The sequence below is a fragment of the Maylandia zebra genome, linkage group LG5 (assembly GCF_041146795.1).
Source record: "Maylandia zebra isolate NMK-2024a linkage group LG5, Mzebra_GT3a, whole genome shotgun sequence".
Lineage (NCBI taxonomy): Eukaryota > Metazoa > Chordata > Actinopteri > Cichliformes > Cichlidae > Maylandia > Maylandia zebra.
Genome location: NC_135171.1, coordinates 38,849,944 through 38,869,468, shown reverse-complemented (window position 1 = coordinate 38,869,468; position 19,525 = coordinate 38,849,944). Strand labels below are relative to the sequence as shown.

The following is a 19,525-nucleotide window of genomic DNA, read 5'->3' as shown; positions in this document are numbered from 1 at the left end:
GCACTCACTTTCGCCTTCAGAGGTGCCTTATTTTTTCATGACACAGATTCAAAAAGGTCCTGGAAACGTTCCGCAGAGAATTTGGTCCATTTTTACGTGATAGCATCACACACTTTGTCAGCTATAAACGCATGATGCTAATTTCCCATTTCATTACACCCCAAAGGGATCTGGTGATTGTTGCTTGTTGAGGCAACTCATTGTTAGGTTCAAGAAACCAGTTTCAGATTATTTGAGTTACATGGAACATTATCCTGCTGGAAGCAGCCATCAGATTATGGCTACACTTGGTCATCTGTCTTGGTCGCCTGACTCCAGCATCTGAATGTTGCAGCAGAAATTGAGACTCATCAGTTTTTCCAATCTTCTGTTGCCCAGTTTTGATGAGCCCGTGTGAAATGCAGTCTCAGTTTCCTGTTCCTAGCTGACAGCAGCAGCCAATGTGGCCTTTTGCTGCTTGAGTTCAACTACTTCAAGGTTCAGTGCATTGTGCATTCAGAGATGCTATCCTGAATACCTTGCATGCAACAAGGGGTTATTTGAATTTTGCCTTGCATCAGCTCAAAAGATGCTGGAAATTCTCCTCTGCCAACAAGGCAGGACACTGGATACTGTCTCTGTAAACCCTGGAGATGGTTGTGTAGAAAAATCCCAGCAAATCATCAGTTCATGAAAGACATAGATGTCAGCAGGTCATCTTGGCCATTTCTGTCAGCCTAAATATACGGAGATCTTGCCATGTGAGCGACTAATAAGACTTTTCAACTGACAAGCATCTGTACAGGTGTACCCAGTAAAGTGGCCAGTTAGCATATATGAACTGTGTTGCCTACATTCATGATTTGATCCCAAACTTTAAAAAAGCTATTTTCATTGTATTTAATTCCCCTAAAATGTATGAAATCATCATACCTTATTATAGAAACACATATCTGCTATCTCTACATAGGTGGCTAGTTGCACATATAGCCTAATGCTAGGTATTAGCCTAAATGTCTCCTATTTTAACAACAACCTTTAATATTAATGTCTCCCATGAGCAGCTACTTTGCTAGTCTCAGTTGTTGGTTCACTGAAACTGTTTTCGGTCTTTTGTTTTGTAAAATAATTTAAAACCTTTGTTTTCTAGTCACCTAATCTGTGCCTGTTGAACACCATCCAGCCATCTCTCCTTCAAGGCTTTAACATGCCTGCTGTGCTGTGTTTTGTGCCTCTTACTTTTCAGTTATCTGCACTTGTTCATTCTGGCATCATTCTCAGAAGACTGTTCATTTCTACGCGGTCCCCTCTTCCTAAAAATCTATTAACAATTTGACATGCATTCAATAACTGATCAACTTTTCCAGGTGCCAGACTGAACTTGTCGTTAGAATCAGTGGATGTCTTTGTTCCTTTTAATGAGTGTAAATCTGCTTAGCGGTACTTCAGTGTGTTGGTGTGTTAATCGCAGACACTTCAGGCTGGTGCAAGGTTATAAATGTTGAGCATGAGAGTGTGCTTTTTGGTTGGTGTGCTGTTTTAAATTTATTTTTTATTAAAAAGTCACTTTATTTGCAGCTGGTAATCAGGTAATCACTTTGCCTTCCTATCTGTGAGACGCACTATAAAGCTTTACCTAAACGCAATGAATAAGAGTGGATACTTTTCTTAGAAGGCATGCTATTGAGTAACACAGCACCTCCTCAAACACAGTTTAACAACTGTAGTTACCACAGTCCCTTAAAAGTGGCACTGGTTAATTCTTTTTCCTTCCCTTCTGCCTCCTCCATCCATCTTTCCCTTCTTCTGTGTGCACTCCGACCCACTTTCCTCCCTGGGTCAATAGTGTGGCTTCTTCCGACGGGCGCACTACAAGGACAAACTGCCTCAGTACCACGCGGTCAAGATTCCTCGCGAGGACCGGCCTCAGTTTCAGACTGAGAAGTCAGGAGGCGTCCAAAAAAAGGAATGGGCCACACACTGGAGCGACGGGACCTCGTAACCTGCTTTGATGCCCTGACTTAAAAAAAAAGTTTAAAAAAAGTGCAACACTCATTGTCTTTGCTGTTGAATTAACTGACTAAAAAAGTGCACAGAGACTGGGATCACGAAACGTTGTGCACACCTCACTTCATCATTGCTTACATACTGATGCGTTTTCTCAATACTGTAGCCTACTGAAGGCCTTACATAGCTTATTTAGTCTAAATCAATATCATAGTATTGTACTGAAGGCCTACGACAACATTAAAACCAGTCGAGCTGCTGAGTACGTTCCCCAGCCCTCACTGCTGCTTCACTGTCTGACATCAGAAAGAAGGACTGAAAATCAAAGACATGCATAAGCACCACATGCAGATCCTAACAGACACACACAGATATACTGGACATTATAATAAAGAAGCCAGTGCCCATGACAAAGACTACTTTTTGCCTTAAATACTGTAAGACTGAAGATTCATATGGGCAATGAAAAGAAAATGCATTTTTCTATATATAAAGGACTTTTTTTAGTACTGGTTAAAGCACTGGGTGGGTGGATGTTCGTGTTTCGATGAATGTGTTGTCTTCTGGGCTCGACGATTACTCTGGGTTGGCTCAAGAAGCCATTTAAAAAGTTCATTGATAGCATTTGTAGGGCTTTGTTCAATTGCCTGAGTAACTTGAATAAGAACAAGAAACCACAATACAACCTATAACATGCCGTAGCCACGACCAGAGCACTGTTGTCACATGTGTCAGATTAAAAAAAAAAGCAATATTTAAGGTATCGTGTGCTCTTCATCTGTTTATGAAAATTTCTGGTAGTTTTTTTATGGATGTCTTATGATGACATAACAGTGTAAAAAAATCGAATAAGTATGAAAACTTACTGTAGCCTCAATTTAAAACCTAAACTGCTACGAATGAGTGAATTAGTTACAATGTGACGTCTGAGTGATGCCGCCATATTTTTCTCATGAGTTGTAATGTAAAGATGTTTCACCAGGTAGCATCTTTTTTTTTTTTGTTGGACTGCATTAACCTGCTTGTCACACTGTTCTTGTTAATGTACGCCACTCGTACCAGTATGACACTCCTTTCACTTCATTACTGACACTTCTAATTGCGTACAAGTGCCTTATTGTAAAGGCGGCAGATGGTGTGCCACTGGTTACAAACGCAAGGCTACTGCAAATTAGATCATACTCCCCTGAAACATCTGTTGGACACCGGTGGACAAGTAAACAGCCCTCCTGCACTGAAGCAACATGAAGACAGGGAAAAACCTTTGTTGTTATTTTTTACATGAACAAAGCAGCGCGAACATAATGTGTATCAGAACCAGACAAACTCTCTTTGGATCTAATCTGGGTTGATGAAGTGGATGTAAAGCATGAAGGGTCAGCTTGATTTTTTTAGGTATTGCTGGACAATCTTATACTAGCTGCATGTCCTTTTTCTGATGTTCCCAAATTTTCTGTTGGTCATTGTTCGGTGTTTTATTTATTGATTTCGTTGGATTGGCTGCACTGTTTAAAGGTTGTAAATAAAAAAAATAAAATAAATTGAGGTAAACCTGACAGACCGCTTAATTTGATCATTATGCAGAGATCACCCAGTGATGTACAGACAAAAACCAAGGATGTGTAAAAGCTGCAATTCACTTATATAACACCAGGTGGCGGTAACACTCTGAGAAATAAAACATTATTTCTGTAGTTATTTTAAATAGGAGGGAAAAACGAAAACACAACGCATGTATATTTTGTAAAAGCTATAATATAACTACTTGTCTGGAATAGATTTTGTTTTTCATGGAAATGTTGCCCATAATGTTCTTGAGTATTTGTGCTTGTTAACATAAAGATGAACAGGACAGTAAGTAAGGGGTGCAGATGAGATGGGTTTGTCTTTAATGTTTGATTGTAACTCTTCTCGAAGAAGAAATAAAGCATCTTGTTTTGTTTATGTGACATAAATATTCATGGTCTGTGGTCGGCTTGCGCACTGGCTGATAAATTTAAAAAAGTCAAAAACGGAACATTAAATCTTACGATCATTTTCAAGTTTATTTTTAACTCGGACCCATTAGTGATATGAGTCTTTTAAATAGTTTTTTTTTAGGTATTACATTTATAGAAAATAAATTATGTAAAACATGATATCCATACTTTAGAGTATTTCACCAGCATCTAACCTGACTCTGCATTACGACGGATTGGTGTAAGAAATAAAATTAGTAAATTGTATTACCAATAAAAATAGCCAGTTTTATTGTGCAAGTACAACACAATCAATTTAGAGAAATGTATTAATTCTGTGAGCTAAATTAAATACAGAGCTTGAAGCAGGACCGTAGCTTAGCTTAATAGCATTAAGAGTGAAAACAGAGTTTTAAAAAAAATGTAACTATACTTTAAAAAAAAAAACTACCTTTCTTATTAACATGCTATGTTGTGATTATTAGAGCAACAAAAACCCAGAGTAATAAGCTCTGAACAAGCTTAAAGAAGCCTAATTACTAGCTTGAAGAAGAAGCTTGATTACTTGTATTTATGCTAAGCTAAACAGCATGCCCTGCACCTCTGCAGCTTTTAGATACACTGAAATTAAATTTAAAAAAAAAAATCGACACACTGCTGGGGAACAGATCTCAGACCTATACTGCCCTTCTCATGTTTTACACTGAACACCCTCCAAAATTTCCAAAACACTGATGGAAAACCAGTGAAAGGCATAAAAGACATGAACTCATGTATGACCACAGTTTTATTTTTCTCTGGCCCTGTGAAAGCTGGGATAGACGTAAGAAATGGATGGATGATCGGATGGTTGAGCAATGGGATCACAGAAAACTAAACAAGGGTTTATTTTTGTCCTCTTATTAGAAACAGTATAAACTCACTTTTGTGAGTCAGAGTGAGTAACTTTGATTTTCATGTAATCCAAAAGCTTCTGATCTCATTAATGAAAACTAAAACTCTCAGAATCCATTAGATGTCATCCTGGTTGCCATGGTAGTTAAAAAGAGGCTGTATGTGCGTGCGTGCTTAAGCGGATTGTCACCCATTAGGCACTTTGATGAGCCAAATCTGGTGATGTGGAAGTGACTAATTATTACACACACACACACACACACTGAGGCAACATTAAACTGAACAAGTACCCCTAATAAAGCAAGTGTCACTCTCACTAATAAAAAAAAGCTGGTGTTACTTGGAAAGATAATGGAAGGAAGCGAGCTGACGTTTAACAGATGAATTGTTTCATTTTTAGGCATCGTTTGCTTCTTCCTAAAACCCCTTGATCTGCTTGTTAAAGAAAACTCTGTGTAAGCAAAGGGTTTGATGAGCCAGAGTCTTATTATTGACCCAAGGTTTACTTTACATTCATGTCAATAAAGCTTTGGAGAAAGCAAATAATCTACAGTGCATGAAAAGGAGATCCATTATATGGTCATCACAGGTCCACAGCTCTAGCTGTGAGCACAGAATCTCCACCCACCTGCTGTTCAAACCTTCTGTTTGTCAGGGGCAGCCAATCAGAAGAAAGTAGGATTAAAGTTCGGGTAGTTACAAAGAAAGCTTGTTTCATACAGAAGATGATTTAAGAGGCAACATCAAGGCCCAGAGCGCATGCATTTTATTTATTTATATTTTTTGGTAATTGTTGCAGTTCTTCTGAATACAGTGTGTGCTTTGAATTTCTTCCTGTATAACTGAAGTCACATGACTAATCTGTTATATATTGTATATGCTCTGTGCATTACCTTGGGATGGGTGGGTCCGGGTCCATTTGCACAGATTTATTTGTTTAATAACTGGTTTGTGCTGCACGACCCTGGGGGCCACATAATAACACACTCTGGTGCTAAGTCATCACTAATGCCTGATCCGAGCTAAATGGACCTAGTTAAGGCTCTTCCTCCATCCTGTCCCCTGTTCCCCGTTGTACAGTAGCATCTTTCATCAGCTCTCCTGAGACATCCTGCCAGTGACCACGAGGTGTATATAAGACCCGCTGAGGATGTGACCAGCACTGAAGTTCGTTCTTAGCAAGTCTGCTTAGACAGCCATCTTCTTCTCTTTCCTCTTCTATATTTGTCATCAGTGTTTGTCTGACCTCCTCTCAAGTCTGAGAACATGGACACAGCTGCAGCGGTGACTCTTCTGGCACTGATTATGGCGATGGCTGGCGTCAGTCACGCTCTTCATATCCAAGCCGGCCTGGACAAAAATGACATCTTGCCTGGCAGCTCAGAGGAGAGCATGCCTGACCGCCTGTTGGGGCTGGTGAGACAATCAAACCACTGAAAAACTTGTTAATTTTCATTTCACGTACATGTTGACAGTCTATTTTATGATCATTTGAAGCTTTAAAACTGAAATCCTATCGCTGAAGCACATGTGGTGATTTTTATGCATACTTTGTGCCTGATTTAAATATGGACTGCCTGCTCTGGTACATGCCAACATTTTCTGAGAGGATTGTATGTAAATGCGACTTGAGCCTTTTATCAAATGAGACAGGATAAATCACACAGCCCATTTAGATTTCAGATGGTGTTCCTCTTCATGCAACAGTGTGAAATACACTGTTATATATTCTGGTGTGAGCAGATAGTCAGGGGCAGGATAGCGAATCAGATAAAGGACAAGAAGATCACGAGTACTAGATTTTCTCTTTGTGACGTGCAGGGACGGACAGATCTGGGTTTTACTTTGCATAAAATGAAGCGAATGGATATTTTGGTGTGCACCATGTACATCTCTCAGCCTTGGTGCCTTAATATCTACATCTCAAGGCTTTTTGCCACAGTAGGACAGACTGTTTGGAGTCATCAGCCTTTTAAGTTTGTGATGTTCTTCATGTTCTATTTAAAAAAAAAAGAAGAAAGTTTGACACGATGGTGTGTGCTTGTGTAGCCTTAAATGTGTCCTGGTGTGTTCCAGGAGAGTGAAAACAGAGATAGCGACACTGATGATCGCTTGCTGACTTCATTGCTGAGAGCCCTGCTGCACGGAGCTCAGAGAGAAGCCAGGGAGTCTGTCCTCCATCAGCCACAGAGGTCAGTGGCATCACATCGCCTGTATTAATCTACATTTCAAGTTTTCCTATCAGATGTGTTTACAGAAAAACACTAATATAGGAAGTTCACTGATGTAGTTTGGGCTTGTCACCAAATCATTTTTTACCCATTCTTTCTTCAAAAATACACCATGTGGGTAGTTTGTAACTATTTAAAGGGATTATGATATACAGTAGGTCGCACCGTGTACTGGAAGACAGGAAGAGGAAAATCCATTTAGCCATTTGCAACTACTTTCCATATCTGAATTTTAAAAGATCAAAATGACCCATTATGTACTTGAAATGTCCGTTTGTAAAAATCATTCACAGTCAAAACGATTCTTATGGCAAAGCTGGGTTCATTAAACTGGTCTCATCTTCAAGCGACCTTCCTCTGTAACAGTCCTTCAAGCTCAAATGTAACTGAGGCCCAGCTAAGATCACAACATCAACATCAATATTTTGTATTTTCTGGTCTGCGTTTACAGATGTTTATTTATCTAAAATCATAGTTTGGAGTTGAATTAATTGAAATAATTCCCACTCTTGGTGCTTTTCCCGTCACAGGTTTGGCCGCAGCTCCAGAGGGCAGGTTGTGCTGGAGGATCAGAAGCATTCCCGTGACTGGGAGGCTGCCCCCGGTCAGATCTGGAGTATGGCCGTGCCTCAGAGATTTGGCAAGAAGTAATGTTGCAGTCATGCGGTCTTGCCCTGGTGGAAGGTCAAGCAGCCGAGAGTTATAAAGATACTAGATTTGTTCCACTCTAAGCTCCAGCCCACTAGGCTTGACTTTACACCTGGTGTCCAGTGAAAGATGACACTAGCTTAATCTTTCATGATTATGATTGTTGTTATTTTCTTTGAATTTCCAACACTGGGAAGGAAGCACGGTGACTGGTGATTGTTTGGATCGGCATGTTAAGGACTGAAAATGTTTGTTGTAAATTGTTAGTTGCTATGTTTTTGTTGTTCTTCCGTTCAAATAAAAGAACTTTAATCTTGTAATGCTAATTTCATCTGTATTTGTGTTCAGTGTTATCAGTGTTCAAATATCACAGTAATCCGTTAAAGAAAGGTGGGAACAAACAGATGTTGAAATTTTATAAATCCAGCTGTTGAGTTCATTTAAATATGGCCACTTAATCTGTTGCTAATCATGTTTTAGTTTGTGAAATGTGTGTAAAAATGGCAAATCCAAGTTTTCTCAAGCCAAGGTGAGATCTTAAAGTGTCCTGTTTGTCCAAATAAACTCTCAAATCCCCCAAAATCTTCCACTTAAATATATAATATGATAAATACAATAAATGGTGTTTATAAATAGATAATGGTGAATTCTGCATTTTAGAAGCTATAACCAGCCAACATTTATTATTTTTATCGAAACTGTTTTATCAGCTCATAAACTAATAAATGAGGGTTTTTTTTAGCCTAAAAAGCTTAAAATCATTTAGCTTAAGTTCTTATTTCAGCACTTAGCGTTGGTTTTTTTTGTTTGTTTTTTCTAATATCAGCCTTCCTTGTTTTTAAATTCGATCAAAGGACAAATGGTATATTTTTTGTTTGTTTGCAGGACGGTGTTATATCTGCTGGATCTGCAGCCAGTACTCACATCAGCTCGGCCATAAACAAGAGCATAACTGAAATGTGTCTGTGCTGGTTCACTTAAACATCAGGGGAATGTAAATGCAGTGGAGACCACACACAGAGAGATGAATGAAATACGATCGTAATGTAAGTATTTTTCATTTCTCTACAAACAGCACCGTGCGGGGGGTTAATGTAGTGGGATAAGGATGGAAATCCTGTGTTCATTGTGCCGTGATGGTCAGCACTTCTCTGTGTCTGTGGCTTATTTACAGGCCACCTGGGGAAGCAGCATGCAACTAATTAAAACACAGCAACATGCAATTACTCTACACATTACTGGTGTCCACAGCTAATTACTGGGAAGGAAAGCATGTCAATCCCACTTAAAATGAGTCTTTTATAACCTCGAGCTCTCGTTCTGCTGCAACACCCCAGAAGACAAAATAAAGTAATGTTGTTGGGTTTTTTTAAGACTAATGACCAATGATTCAGTCATTTTATTATTATTTTGGTTATTTTTAATCAAATGTAACTTTAAATTCTTGTTTATGGTTTAATCTGTGTTTGTTGTCGTAACATCACAGGTTTGAGCAGATTGCTCCCGGCCTCTGGACTCTGATCTTTACAGTTCTAATTAGAAATGAAACAAACAAACAAACATACAAGAACCATACAAATGAAAACCTTGTTACAAAACAAAAAGGGTAAGATTGACCGCAGAGCGTAACAAGACATTGTGGCACAGAACAAAGGGAACCTGTGCTGCACACAGAGAGCCCTGATTGGATGATTACTTACAGGTGATGATGACTGGAAATAAAGCTGACTGGAATCTGAGTGCATTCGAAATAAAATGTGAAAATAAATGCAAATCTATGACAGTATTTACCTGTTAATATGAGTACTTTATCAAACATAAACAGAGACTCTATATGAAATATGAGCAGCACTGCGTTAAGCGCTGCTGTTTCAAAGCATCTTTAAGCAAGTTGGTCATCATCATCTTGTTTTTACTCGTGACGAGAAAGAACCACATCTAACTTTAGAGATATGCGTGGCTTTGACTTACATCTGTCTTACATACCAGCTTTGACAATGAGACATAAATGTGAGATAACAAGAAACATATTGAGACAAAAGAAAACAACAGAGGCAGAGCAGGTGCTGTTGTCCACACAGCTGTAGCCTCTCATCAGCTTAACTGACTTAAAGAAAGTCGGCTCATCTGAATTTCATGAGTCTGCAGGGGGTTCAGGCAAAACATCTGTGTGTGCAGTAATTATACCAGAAAGCTGCAAAGAGAGCGAGATCGAAAACCCAGACTGACTGACAGATACACTGGGTATAAAGACTGCTTTAGACAGCTCCTGTGTGCAGCACTGTTTTACACACACACACACACACACACACACACACACACACACACACACACACACACACACACACACATTCTTGTTTTCATGTCTTAGTGACGACAACTAATTGACATAATTGTCCGCCTTTTGGTCCCCACAAAGATGTCTAAACAGGTACACACACACACACACACACACACACACACACACACACACACACACACACACACACACACACACACACAGAGAAACCTTTCTTTTTTGTTTGATGACCTTTATCCGACCTCCACACTTCCACTTTCCCTCATGGTCATCATCTTGGATGGCAGCCATCTTGAACAGCAAAGAGGGAGGTCTCAGCCATTAGTGGTCATGGCCGTGACACAGCACAATTTGTCACACACACAACAGGCTTTAATGGCTACAGTGTGATCAAATGATCTTGTTTGGAGAGAACACAGGTAACTTTAAGGTTAAACGGGAATCTGTCCTCTGCTGCACGCAGTGGAAACTTTTGAACTGCACCTTTAAAATTTCACTATATATACAAAATAAATAATGTTGGAAACACTAAAAATAGGCAACAGTTTTTTCCCATGCCCCTGCCCTGTCTTAAAGAACTATACTATTAGTGTTCCCTGTCACCTCTTTACTTGTTTTACCCACTAACTGTCAACTTAAGTCAAATTAAGCATATTTAAACTTGCATATGTATTAAAGTACACAAAGCTTTAACTATTGAAAAAAACAAAGAAGATTTCTGTTACATGCAGCAAAAAAGTATAAAGTGACAGCATGCATTTAAAAAAATATAGGAGGTCTACACTTTATTTAAAGAAGTTGAGACTTAAATTGGTTTCAGAGGTTCAAGTAGTATCTGAATTGTTTTTCTGTCTTACTTTGGATTCAATTAGAAGCACTCAATAATTTAGATTCTCAACCACAGCAGCAAATCTCAAACAGAATGACAGAAAAAGAAAAGATTCAAAGTGTTGCAGTGATCCAAAGTCCAGACTTTCAATGCTGTTTCAGGACCTTAAGAGAATAAATGTTAATAAATGTGGTATATTATAGTTTAGTGCCAACAGTTTGTCACCAAACAGGACTTGCCCAGTTTCTGTTAGACTATGTGATTGGCTAATACCTTTTCCCTTTGAAAGTTCAATAAAAGAGTCAGAGAGATAAAACTCTGCTGATGTGAAGGAGCAGCAGAGACGAAGCTTTTGTCCTTCGTTCACTGCTCACATCAGAGGCTGCTCTGGAAAACGTGCAGCCAGCTGTTGTCTCTCACAAACACACTCACATAGAGCCCCTTATTAACAGTTTTCTGCTTTGATGACAGAGACATTTTTCAGTAAAAGCTCTAATTACATTGGCAGCTTTTTATTATTTCTCTCACTCCTTTACTACCAGCTACAAGACAAAAAATATGCAATCCCACCACAGCAAGAAACAGTCTAAGATCAGAAGAAGAAAACACAGAATTCTGTGTTTTTGTTCATTTTTACATGATTTTTTTTTTAAAAGATGTGATTATTTACCAAAATATTCTCTATGTTTAGACTTTTTTGAGTGACTATTATCCAATCTAAAGCATTTAAAATGAGGAATTATAGCAAATGTTATTGTAAAAGATGCAAATGGTGCAGCCCATGTGGCTGCTTCATTCCTGCTGAGCTCCTTTGTTGTCTGCTGTTTCTGGATGAACTGTTCACGCTAAAATGGAAAAAAAGATATTGCATGGTCTTTTGAAACAGTGAGAGTGCTTTCTTCCACTAGACTGTACATCAGAAATATTAATAATTTTCATATTTAGTGTGGAGTTAAAGTTTAGCTTGCTCTTCACGCCTGCTTGAAATTTATCCTAAAACAGAGCAGAGTTTGAAGGCGTCACGCTTGATATTTATTTCACTCCCAAAAAGCACTGCACATTTGACACACCGTATGCTCCTTGGCTGGTGTCAGGTATCGGGGCCCAGTGGACATGTGGTGTGGGGACACTGGGGCTAAGAGACAATCAATAAAGCTTGTGCTGGCCAGGCGTCAGACAGGACAAGCCTGGCCAGTGATGAACAAAGAAATCATCAAAAACAGAACACACACACACACACACACACACACACACACACACACACACACACACACACACACACACACACACACACACACACACACATCACAGCCTCAAACTGTTCCTACATCAGGACGTATCAAACAAAAGGCAGAAAACTGCAGAAGTCTGAGAAAACCCTTTTTGTGTAAAGCATTACGGCAAATGAAGAACTGCTTAGTGTGCATAACAGTATGTTTTTATTTTTATAAGCTCAGATTATTCTCTCACATGGTCAATATTGGCTCAGAATTGCATTACGCCGCATGATTCCCAGGTAACTGTACCATCTGTGTAGGGACTATGCACAGAGCTGTTCAGTAATGAACACTGTGCATGTGTTAAATAAACCAACAAACAAATTTGTATATGTGTAGATGTCAGCTTGACCTCATTCTGAATGAGACCACTTGTATCTAAAATACAGCGTAGGCTGTTTTTAAGCATGTGTAGGCAAGTGATTTTAAAAATACTCTTGAAGAAGAGGCTGGATAAATCCTACCCATTTCTACCCTTTGAGAGAGCATGCCTTTGTCATCCTCGCTCTCTCGTCTGTGCAGGGGCTGCTGCAGAGCAGCCCTGAGCTCAGACAGCCAATAAAGACGGAAAGAAACGTGAAAAGAGGGTGGGACTTGACGTGAAAGCGAATGAGAGTGAAGGAGAGGTGTTCCTTGCGGAGAATGCCCTTGCTTGAGCATTGAGAGCCTGGAGAGACAGAGAGGGAAGATAGAATAGAGACACTAGCAGGTGTTGAAGATAGGGAAAATCATTAGAGACCGGGTGGCACAAAACAACAAGGCAATTAGGGGAAAGTGTGTTTAAAGGCAAAAGTAAAGAACAGAAAAGAGTCAGACAGAAACTCAAACAATTTGATTCTTTTTTAATAAGCTGGAGCTCACTTATTTTTCAGCTCTTTATCCTCCTTGTTTCGTACGGATTCTCCTTTCTCGATCATCCCCTTCTTCCTCCCGTTTGCCTCTCTGACAGACAGTGCCACCATGGAAACTGGAAGCCCTAGGAAGATACAGTTCACCGTCCCTCTACTGGACACCCACTTGGACCCAGAGGCAGCTGAACAGGTAAGGTGGAGGGAAAGGAGGCAGGAAGAAAGGTGGAAGGAGCAGGTGTGGGTAATATGGGACTTTTAAGGGATTCCTCTTTGCATCAGTGAGACACGATTAGAGTACTACTCCCACTTTTTTTAAAAAACAATCAAGATGACTAGTGAAGATGCAAGAAAAAATTGCTTTATACTTGGAACGATTTGCAAAATCTCTGAACACATATTTAAAGCATATGTAATCTAGCTGTCAAAGCAAGCAGGTGTAGTCAGAGCTGAGCAGCTGAGCATGCTACATCCCAAATGCTGTAGTTTACACTGATGAGTAACTGCTGCTTTAAGTAGACCACATTTTCTTCTGTGCATCTAATTAGCCTGACGTATGTTTTGACTACAGCTCTAATGTGAAGATGATGAATTCATAACTGATTTTTCCATCTGCACTCACAGTGAGCGGCTTTACCGAGATGCATAGTATCTCAGCGGTGGTTAAGGGGGGGGTGCCGCAGTATATTGATGTCTCTAGGAGGTCAGTGTTTTTTTTTTTTTTCATTAGTGACTGACTGCTTGTATCCTACAGCAATGAAATGCTGACAGGGTGAATGAATTTTACTCATTCATCATTAATGGACTTTTTCTTCTAAGGTAATTTAACTGCACAACTCAACTTGATTTGTGGCAAACACCACTTTATGACATAAAAAAAGAGAACTCCTGTTAGTGTCTGAAGGAGCTTAGTGAGTGCAATCCATCCTTCTGTTGGGAATATAGTGAAAAGAGGTGTCCCATTTTCTCATTTTTATAAATATAACATGAACAGGACAGGTCGTTCATAATGAATGAAGCTCAAGTAAAGCTGGCAAGGATTTAGGAGTCTGGCTACACTCTGTCTCACTCGCTGCTTTTCCCGACACTAGTTTTTCCCTCGCTGATACTATGAAACCCAAAGGGAAGGTAGATGTTATGGTGTGTGTGTGTGTGTGTGTGTGTGTGTGTGTGTGTGTGTGTGTGTGTGTGTGTGTGTGTGTGTGTGTGTGTGTGTGTGTGTGTGTGTGTGTGAGTGAGAGAGAGAGGGAGAGTTTGCTCTTGTGTAGAGATTTCAGTTTGAGAGTTAAGTTAAGACATAGAGCTACTGTAGCAGGTGGAGAATGTATGACTACAAGCCTCAGATATGAGAAACTAAATATGAGATGGCTGCATCTGCTGGTGTGTACATGCATTTCAGTCAGCGTAACATCAGTTTGACATACACACACGGAGTCGTATACAGCAAAATAAGACAGTTGGCACAAAATCTGGAGCCGTTTCCAGTCTGGTTTGGTGTCTACTTCTGCATGAAAACAATTTGTGCTTCTTATATAAAGGAGAACTAATTAAATGCAATGTTTAAGAATAAGAGCACTCTCTGACATAAAGGCAAATTACAGGATAGACCTGGAGCCACAGCCCCTGCAGTGATGATGTAGGCAAACCCAAAAGATCCTAGCTCCTCCCAGGATCCCTCGATAACAAAATCAATTGTTGCTGGATGATTGCAGAAAAATTGCCATTTTTGTTCAGGAAGGTAATCTTTACTTATTCACATTGACATGCAATTGAAACCATCATAAATAAAAGATCAAGCTACACTGGTCACATGATCTCAGTGTCACTTCTACAAAGTGTTTGATGACTTGATGTTGAGCTTTTGGAGTAAACGCCTCCTTAACAACACGTAAAAGGTCACAAATTTAGAAGTGGTGTTTTTACTTATGTACTGTCAGTGGGTAAAGTTGAACAAGGTAAAGCTATATCAAGCTTTTATTAGTTAGAGAGTTTTTTTCTGGGACTTTACTCACCAAACAACTGCTTTAATTTGGGGCTTTAACAACTGTTCTCTCTAATAAACTGTATTATCCTTGTCAGAGTTGGTCTCTTCTGTGATGAAAATACCCAATTTAAAGGGCACCAGTAGTGGCTGAATGATTTCATATGTATACATATTAAACATGTGCTAAATCTAAAGCTATAGCTTTTACTTTTACTTTTACTGGGCAGTGCTGTCCACATATCCTCATGTTCTTGTTCTTATGTTTAAGAATAACACTATACAACAGGCAGGTGACAAATTACAGGATACCTGGAATAACCTGGATAAACCAGGGTCAAGCAGGACAAACCTGACTTTTTGGCTAACCAAAAGTTAGCACCACCCATGATGTCTTGATAAAAAGTCAGTGGTACTTTTTGTTCAGGAGGTTAATGTTCAATGTCTTTAACACCTCTATCATCAGAACATAAATTCAGGGAATATCTTTTGGATAAACATTGTTCATTCCTCCACTAAATGCACACATAATGGGGATGTATTGTTATGCTATTTTACTCCAGTTTAAATCATAGTTTGGGTCGCACCAGCTACTCATAAATCAATACGAAGTCCTCTGTAATTCTTAATAAACACTTGGCTCATCTCATAGTACCAGTTCTGCGTTCGCTCCCAGCCAGCGAGCCGGGCTCTTACCCTTTAAAATTTGAGAAAAGATTGCGATCATTTCAGCCTGAAGATTTCTCATGATTCATTTTCCTGATAAAACCATGAGACGTGAGCACCAGTTATCCTGAGGGAAACTTGGGAGGGAGCCAGTTACTAAATGGTAGCTTGATTAGTCTTTCACTCACCCAGGCTGGACGACGGATTTACAAATAAGAAACACTGCCAACTACACTCTACAAAAATATAAACGCAACACCTTTGTTACTGCTCCCATTCCCCATGGGATGGACGTAGAGACCTAAAATTCATTCCAGATACACAATATAACCATCCCTCCCAAACAGTGGTCACAAATCAGTCCAAATGTGTGGTAGTGGGCACATCTGCTATATTGAGATAATCCATCCCACCTCACAGGTGTGCCACATCAGGATGCTGATCTGACATCATGAGTAGTGCACAGGTGTACCTCAGACTGCCCACAACAAAAGGCCACCCTGGAATGTGCAGTTTTGTCTCACAGCAAAATGCCACAGATGCCACAAGCAATGAGGGAGCGTGCAATTGGCATGCTGACAGCAGGAATGTCAACCAGATCTGCCGCCCGTGCATTGAATGTTCATTTCTCAACCATAAGCCGTCTCCACAGGCGTTTCAGAGAATATGGCAGCACATCCAACCGGCCTCACAACCGCAGACCTCGTGTAACCACACCAGCCCAGGACCTCCACATCCAGCAGGTTCACCTCCAAGATCGTCTGAGACCAGCCACCCAGACAGCTGCAGGAACAATTGGTTTGCACAACCAAACAATTTCTGCACAAACTGTCAGAAACCGTCTCAGGGACGCTCAACTGCATGCCCGTCGTCCTCATCGGGGTCTTGACCTGACTCCAGCTCGTCGCCGTAACAGACTTGTGTGGGCAAATGCTCACATTCGATGGCGTCTGCCACGTTGGAGAGGTGTGCGCTTCACGGATGAATCATGGTTCACATTGTTCAGGGCAGATGGCAGCTGAGAATGTCCCAGTTCTTGCATGGCCAGCATACTCACCGGACATGTCACCCATTGAGCATGTTCGGGATGTGCTTGACCGGCGTATACGACAGCGTGTACCAGTTCCCACGAATATCCAACAACCTCGCACAGCCATTGAAGTGGAGTGGACCAACATTCCACAGGCAACAATTGACAATCTGATAGACTCCATGCGACGATGTGTTGCACTGCATGAGGCAAATGGTGGTCACACCAGATACTGACCGGTTCTGGGTCCCCAGACCCCCAATAGTGCAAAAAACTGCACATTCCAGGGTGGCCTTTTGTTGTGGGCAGTCTGAGGTACACCTGTGCACTACTCATGATGTCAGATCAGCATCCTGATGTGGCACACCTGTGAGGTGGGATGGATTATCTCAATATAGCAGATGTGCCCACTACCACACATTTGGACTGATTTGTGACCACTGTTTGGGAGGGATGGTTATATTGTGTATCTGGAATGAATTTTAGGTCTCTACGTCCATCCCATGGGGAATGGGAGCAGTAACAAAGGTGTTGCGTTTATATTTTTGTTGAGTGTAGTTTCAAACAGTTATTTTGCTAAATCATGTAGCACCTTCACAATATGTGAAATGTTCTTAGTAACTGACTTCAGCAGTATAATGCGGTGGAATATAATCATTCAGAACCATAAAATGGAAATACCTTCAGACAGCATGAGTAAAAGTTCAAGAGGGGGTCCATTATATTGTTGTAATAAAGAACACGAGGCATCACAGGTGCTGGAATTGTTTTTATTTTATTTTAAATGTAATAAAAAATGGCCACCTTTCACAGGTAAGGTGAAAACATGTTGGGTTGCACTGCTATGGAAATTACATATTACATGACAGGTATTACACTGGTATTTGTATTCACACAGATCACTCTTTGTGCTGCGCTGTCATGGCATAAATGATTAACAATACAGAAGAAGTTTGCAATCATTTAACAGTGACTGAGTCTTAAAAAACAGATTAGGGTTGCAACAGGGCTTCAAGTGTCAGGGTTCTTGTAATCTATATAAAATATAGAGATAATTTGGAGATTACAGAGTTTTATAACATATGTGAATACATTTCATTAGTAAACAAACAAACAAACAATCTTTGTCTCAAACTGAGTCTGTTGGGATCTGGTCACGCTTCACGCTCTCAAAATTTCTGCAGTGCATGTTCTTTTTCTCAACATCCGGCTTTGCAAGGGTATCTGTAGGATGCAGACGTAATTTCATGTGTCTGTCTTGTTTGTGTCTGAGTGTTGGGGGAGTTGGTGTTGTCTGTATTTATTCAGTTACACGTCTGATTCCAGGCTGCGGCCGTTCAATTTAAGACTTAAACGGCTCGCAGCCGTGTGTTTACCTGCTTTCTTTCACGAGCAGATAGATCTCCTTCTAGGTTTATATGGGTAAAACTTGCTTTACTGTTTCTGCAAAGACTCAAGAGAGTCCTTAGCTCACAGCCTCAATAAGCATGACCAAAAGCGTGCCTGATTGCCACTGGGACTTTACATTTTCAATTTATTCTAAGACCTCTGCAAGTGGCCTCTTCAGCCTGTGTGGCAAGCTGGCTCCCAAGTGTGTGGTTTTATACAGTGTATATATTTATTTATGTGTTTGTCTTTGTGTGGGTGTATATGAGACAGACGAACAAATCAGACAGTCAGATATAAAGAGAAAGAAAATAAACAAAGGGAACCTCCAGATATAATAAAAAAAGAAAGAAAATGTGTGTTGTGTTTGCACGAGCTCGTACGAATGTCACACCAGGAGGTTTCACCCACGGTTCAGTAATCCCAGCAACCTGACACCTCCCAGCATGGTGAATCAGCCTCCGTGGAGAACTGTGCACCAGACAGAGGAACCTCTCTGACCCTTAATCACCAAAACACACACACAAAAAACCCAAACGCTCGCTCACTCCTCTTATCCATAATTCAGCACAATCATCTCATATTATAGCCGTACATCTGACACTGGACCTGACAGAGGCCAAGACCAGATGGTGTCACATGAACAAAAGCCGTTGGACTCGGGAAGGGTAACTATCCCACTCCCCTGACATTTACACACCTAATGCTTCTGTGACATAATAGGCAGCTGGGGGCTTGCACAGCAGCAACTACAACCACAACAAGAAGATGGAGGGGGCTGGGATTTGAGATTGGTGTTTTTTGTGTGTTGCAAGGTTTCCACCATAAAAAGTTGTTAAGCACGGCAGCTGCGACCTGCCTGAGGGGAGAGGACAGGGGTTTGAATTTAATGTGCAGCGCTATCCGCTAGCTAAATCTGTGGCCCCGAAGGAGCAGCAGAGCTGAATCAGTGCAGCTTTGTGTGATCTAATACTTTTGTGGCATTCTGCTTTTTAATTTTCTCTCTATGTTGCTTCAGTGAGTGTGAATGAAGGTAGTACTTTGATTTTCTTGCAGTAAATCAAAGTAGCATTTTACTTTCTTCTAATATTAGCTAACACAGCTAATGTTAAAATGATTTTTGTGCGTTTGCATGTAAGCAGTAACTCACAGTTTCCTTATTTTGTGGAGTGTACCTGCCCTGAGCCAAGTGTAGAAACAGACCTCATAATGTCGTCTCAGTCGTGCAGTGCAGGCGTACCAAAAGGAGAAAATAATCTGCATATTGTAGTTAGTTGCTTTTAGTGTTCTTTCAATGTTTTTATATTATTTAACATATCATTTATATAGATGGATGGATTTATATAGATTGTACATATTCTATTATTTATTGTAACAATAATACTCATAGCTGATTGGCTGTTTATAGTAGTAGTTCAACAGTTATCGCTGACAGATGTAGAAAATTGTTTCTGCTTTAATTTCATCACATTGAATCCAGGATATGGTAATT

The 19,525-nt window shown here is 40.2% G+C and overlaps 3 protein-coding genes across 8 annotated transcripts in view; all 3 read left to right on the top strand.

Moving 5' to 3' along the window:
- itga7 (integrin, alpha 7) overlaps positions 1-3,542 on the top strand; it is a 37,111-nt gene extending 33,569 nt beyond the window's left edge. For 3 of the 5 annotated variants that reach the window (XM_076884327.1, XM_076884326.1, XM_076884325.1), the window contains exon 25: positions 1,826-3,542. In XM_076884327.1, coding sequence (XP_076740442.1) covers positions 1,826-1,981 — 156 coding nt within the window. In that variant the 3' untranslated portion in view covers positions 1,982-3,542. The remainder of the gene's footprint in view (positions 1-1,825) is intronic. The other 2 variants (XR_013098711.1, XR_013098710.1) reach the window with 1 other exon arrangement.
- A 2,135-nt stretch (positions 3,543-5,677) lies between these two features.
- npffl (neuropeptide FF-amide peptide precursor like) lies at positions 5,678-8,037 on the top strand. The gene is made up of 3 exons (XM_004547732.4): positions 5,678-6,254; positions 6,915-7,030; positions 7,600-8,037. The coding sequence occupies exons 1-3, from the start codon at positions 6,105-6,107 to the stop codon at positions 7,718-7,720; spliced, it is 387 nt and encodes a 128-aa protein (XP_004547789.2). The 5' UTR covers positions 5,678-6,104; the 3' UTR covers positions 7,721-8,037.
- Positions 8,038-12,796: 4,759 nt separating this feature from the next.
- LOC101483072 (protein phosphatase 1 regulatory subunit 1A) overlaps positions 12,797-19,525 on the top strand; it is a 30,290-nt gene continuing 23,561 nt past the window's right edge. The window contains exon 1 of one of the 2 annotated variants that reach the window (XM_004547731.4): positions 12,797-13,163. In XM_004547731.4, the coding sequence (XP_004547788.2) occupies positions 13,083-13,163 (81 nt within the window). In that variant the 5' untranslated portion in view covers positions 12,797-13,082. Of the gene's footprint in view, positions 13,164-18,642; positions 18,702-19,525 lie in introns of those variants that run through there. The other variant, XM_076884324.1, reaches the window with a different exon arrangement.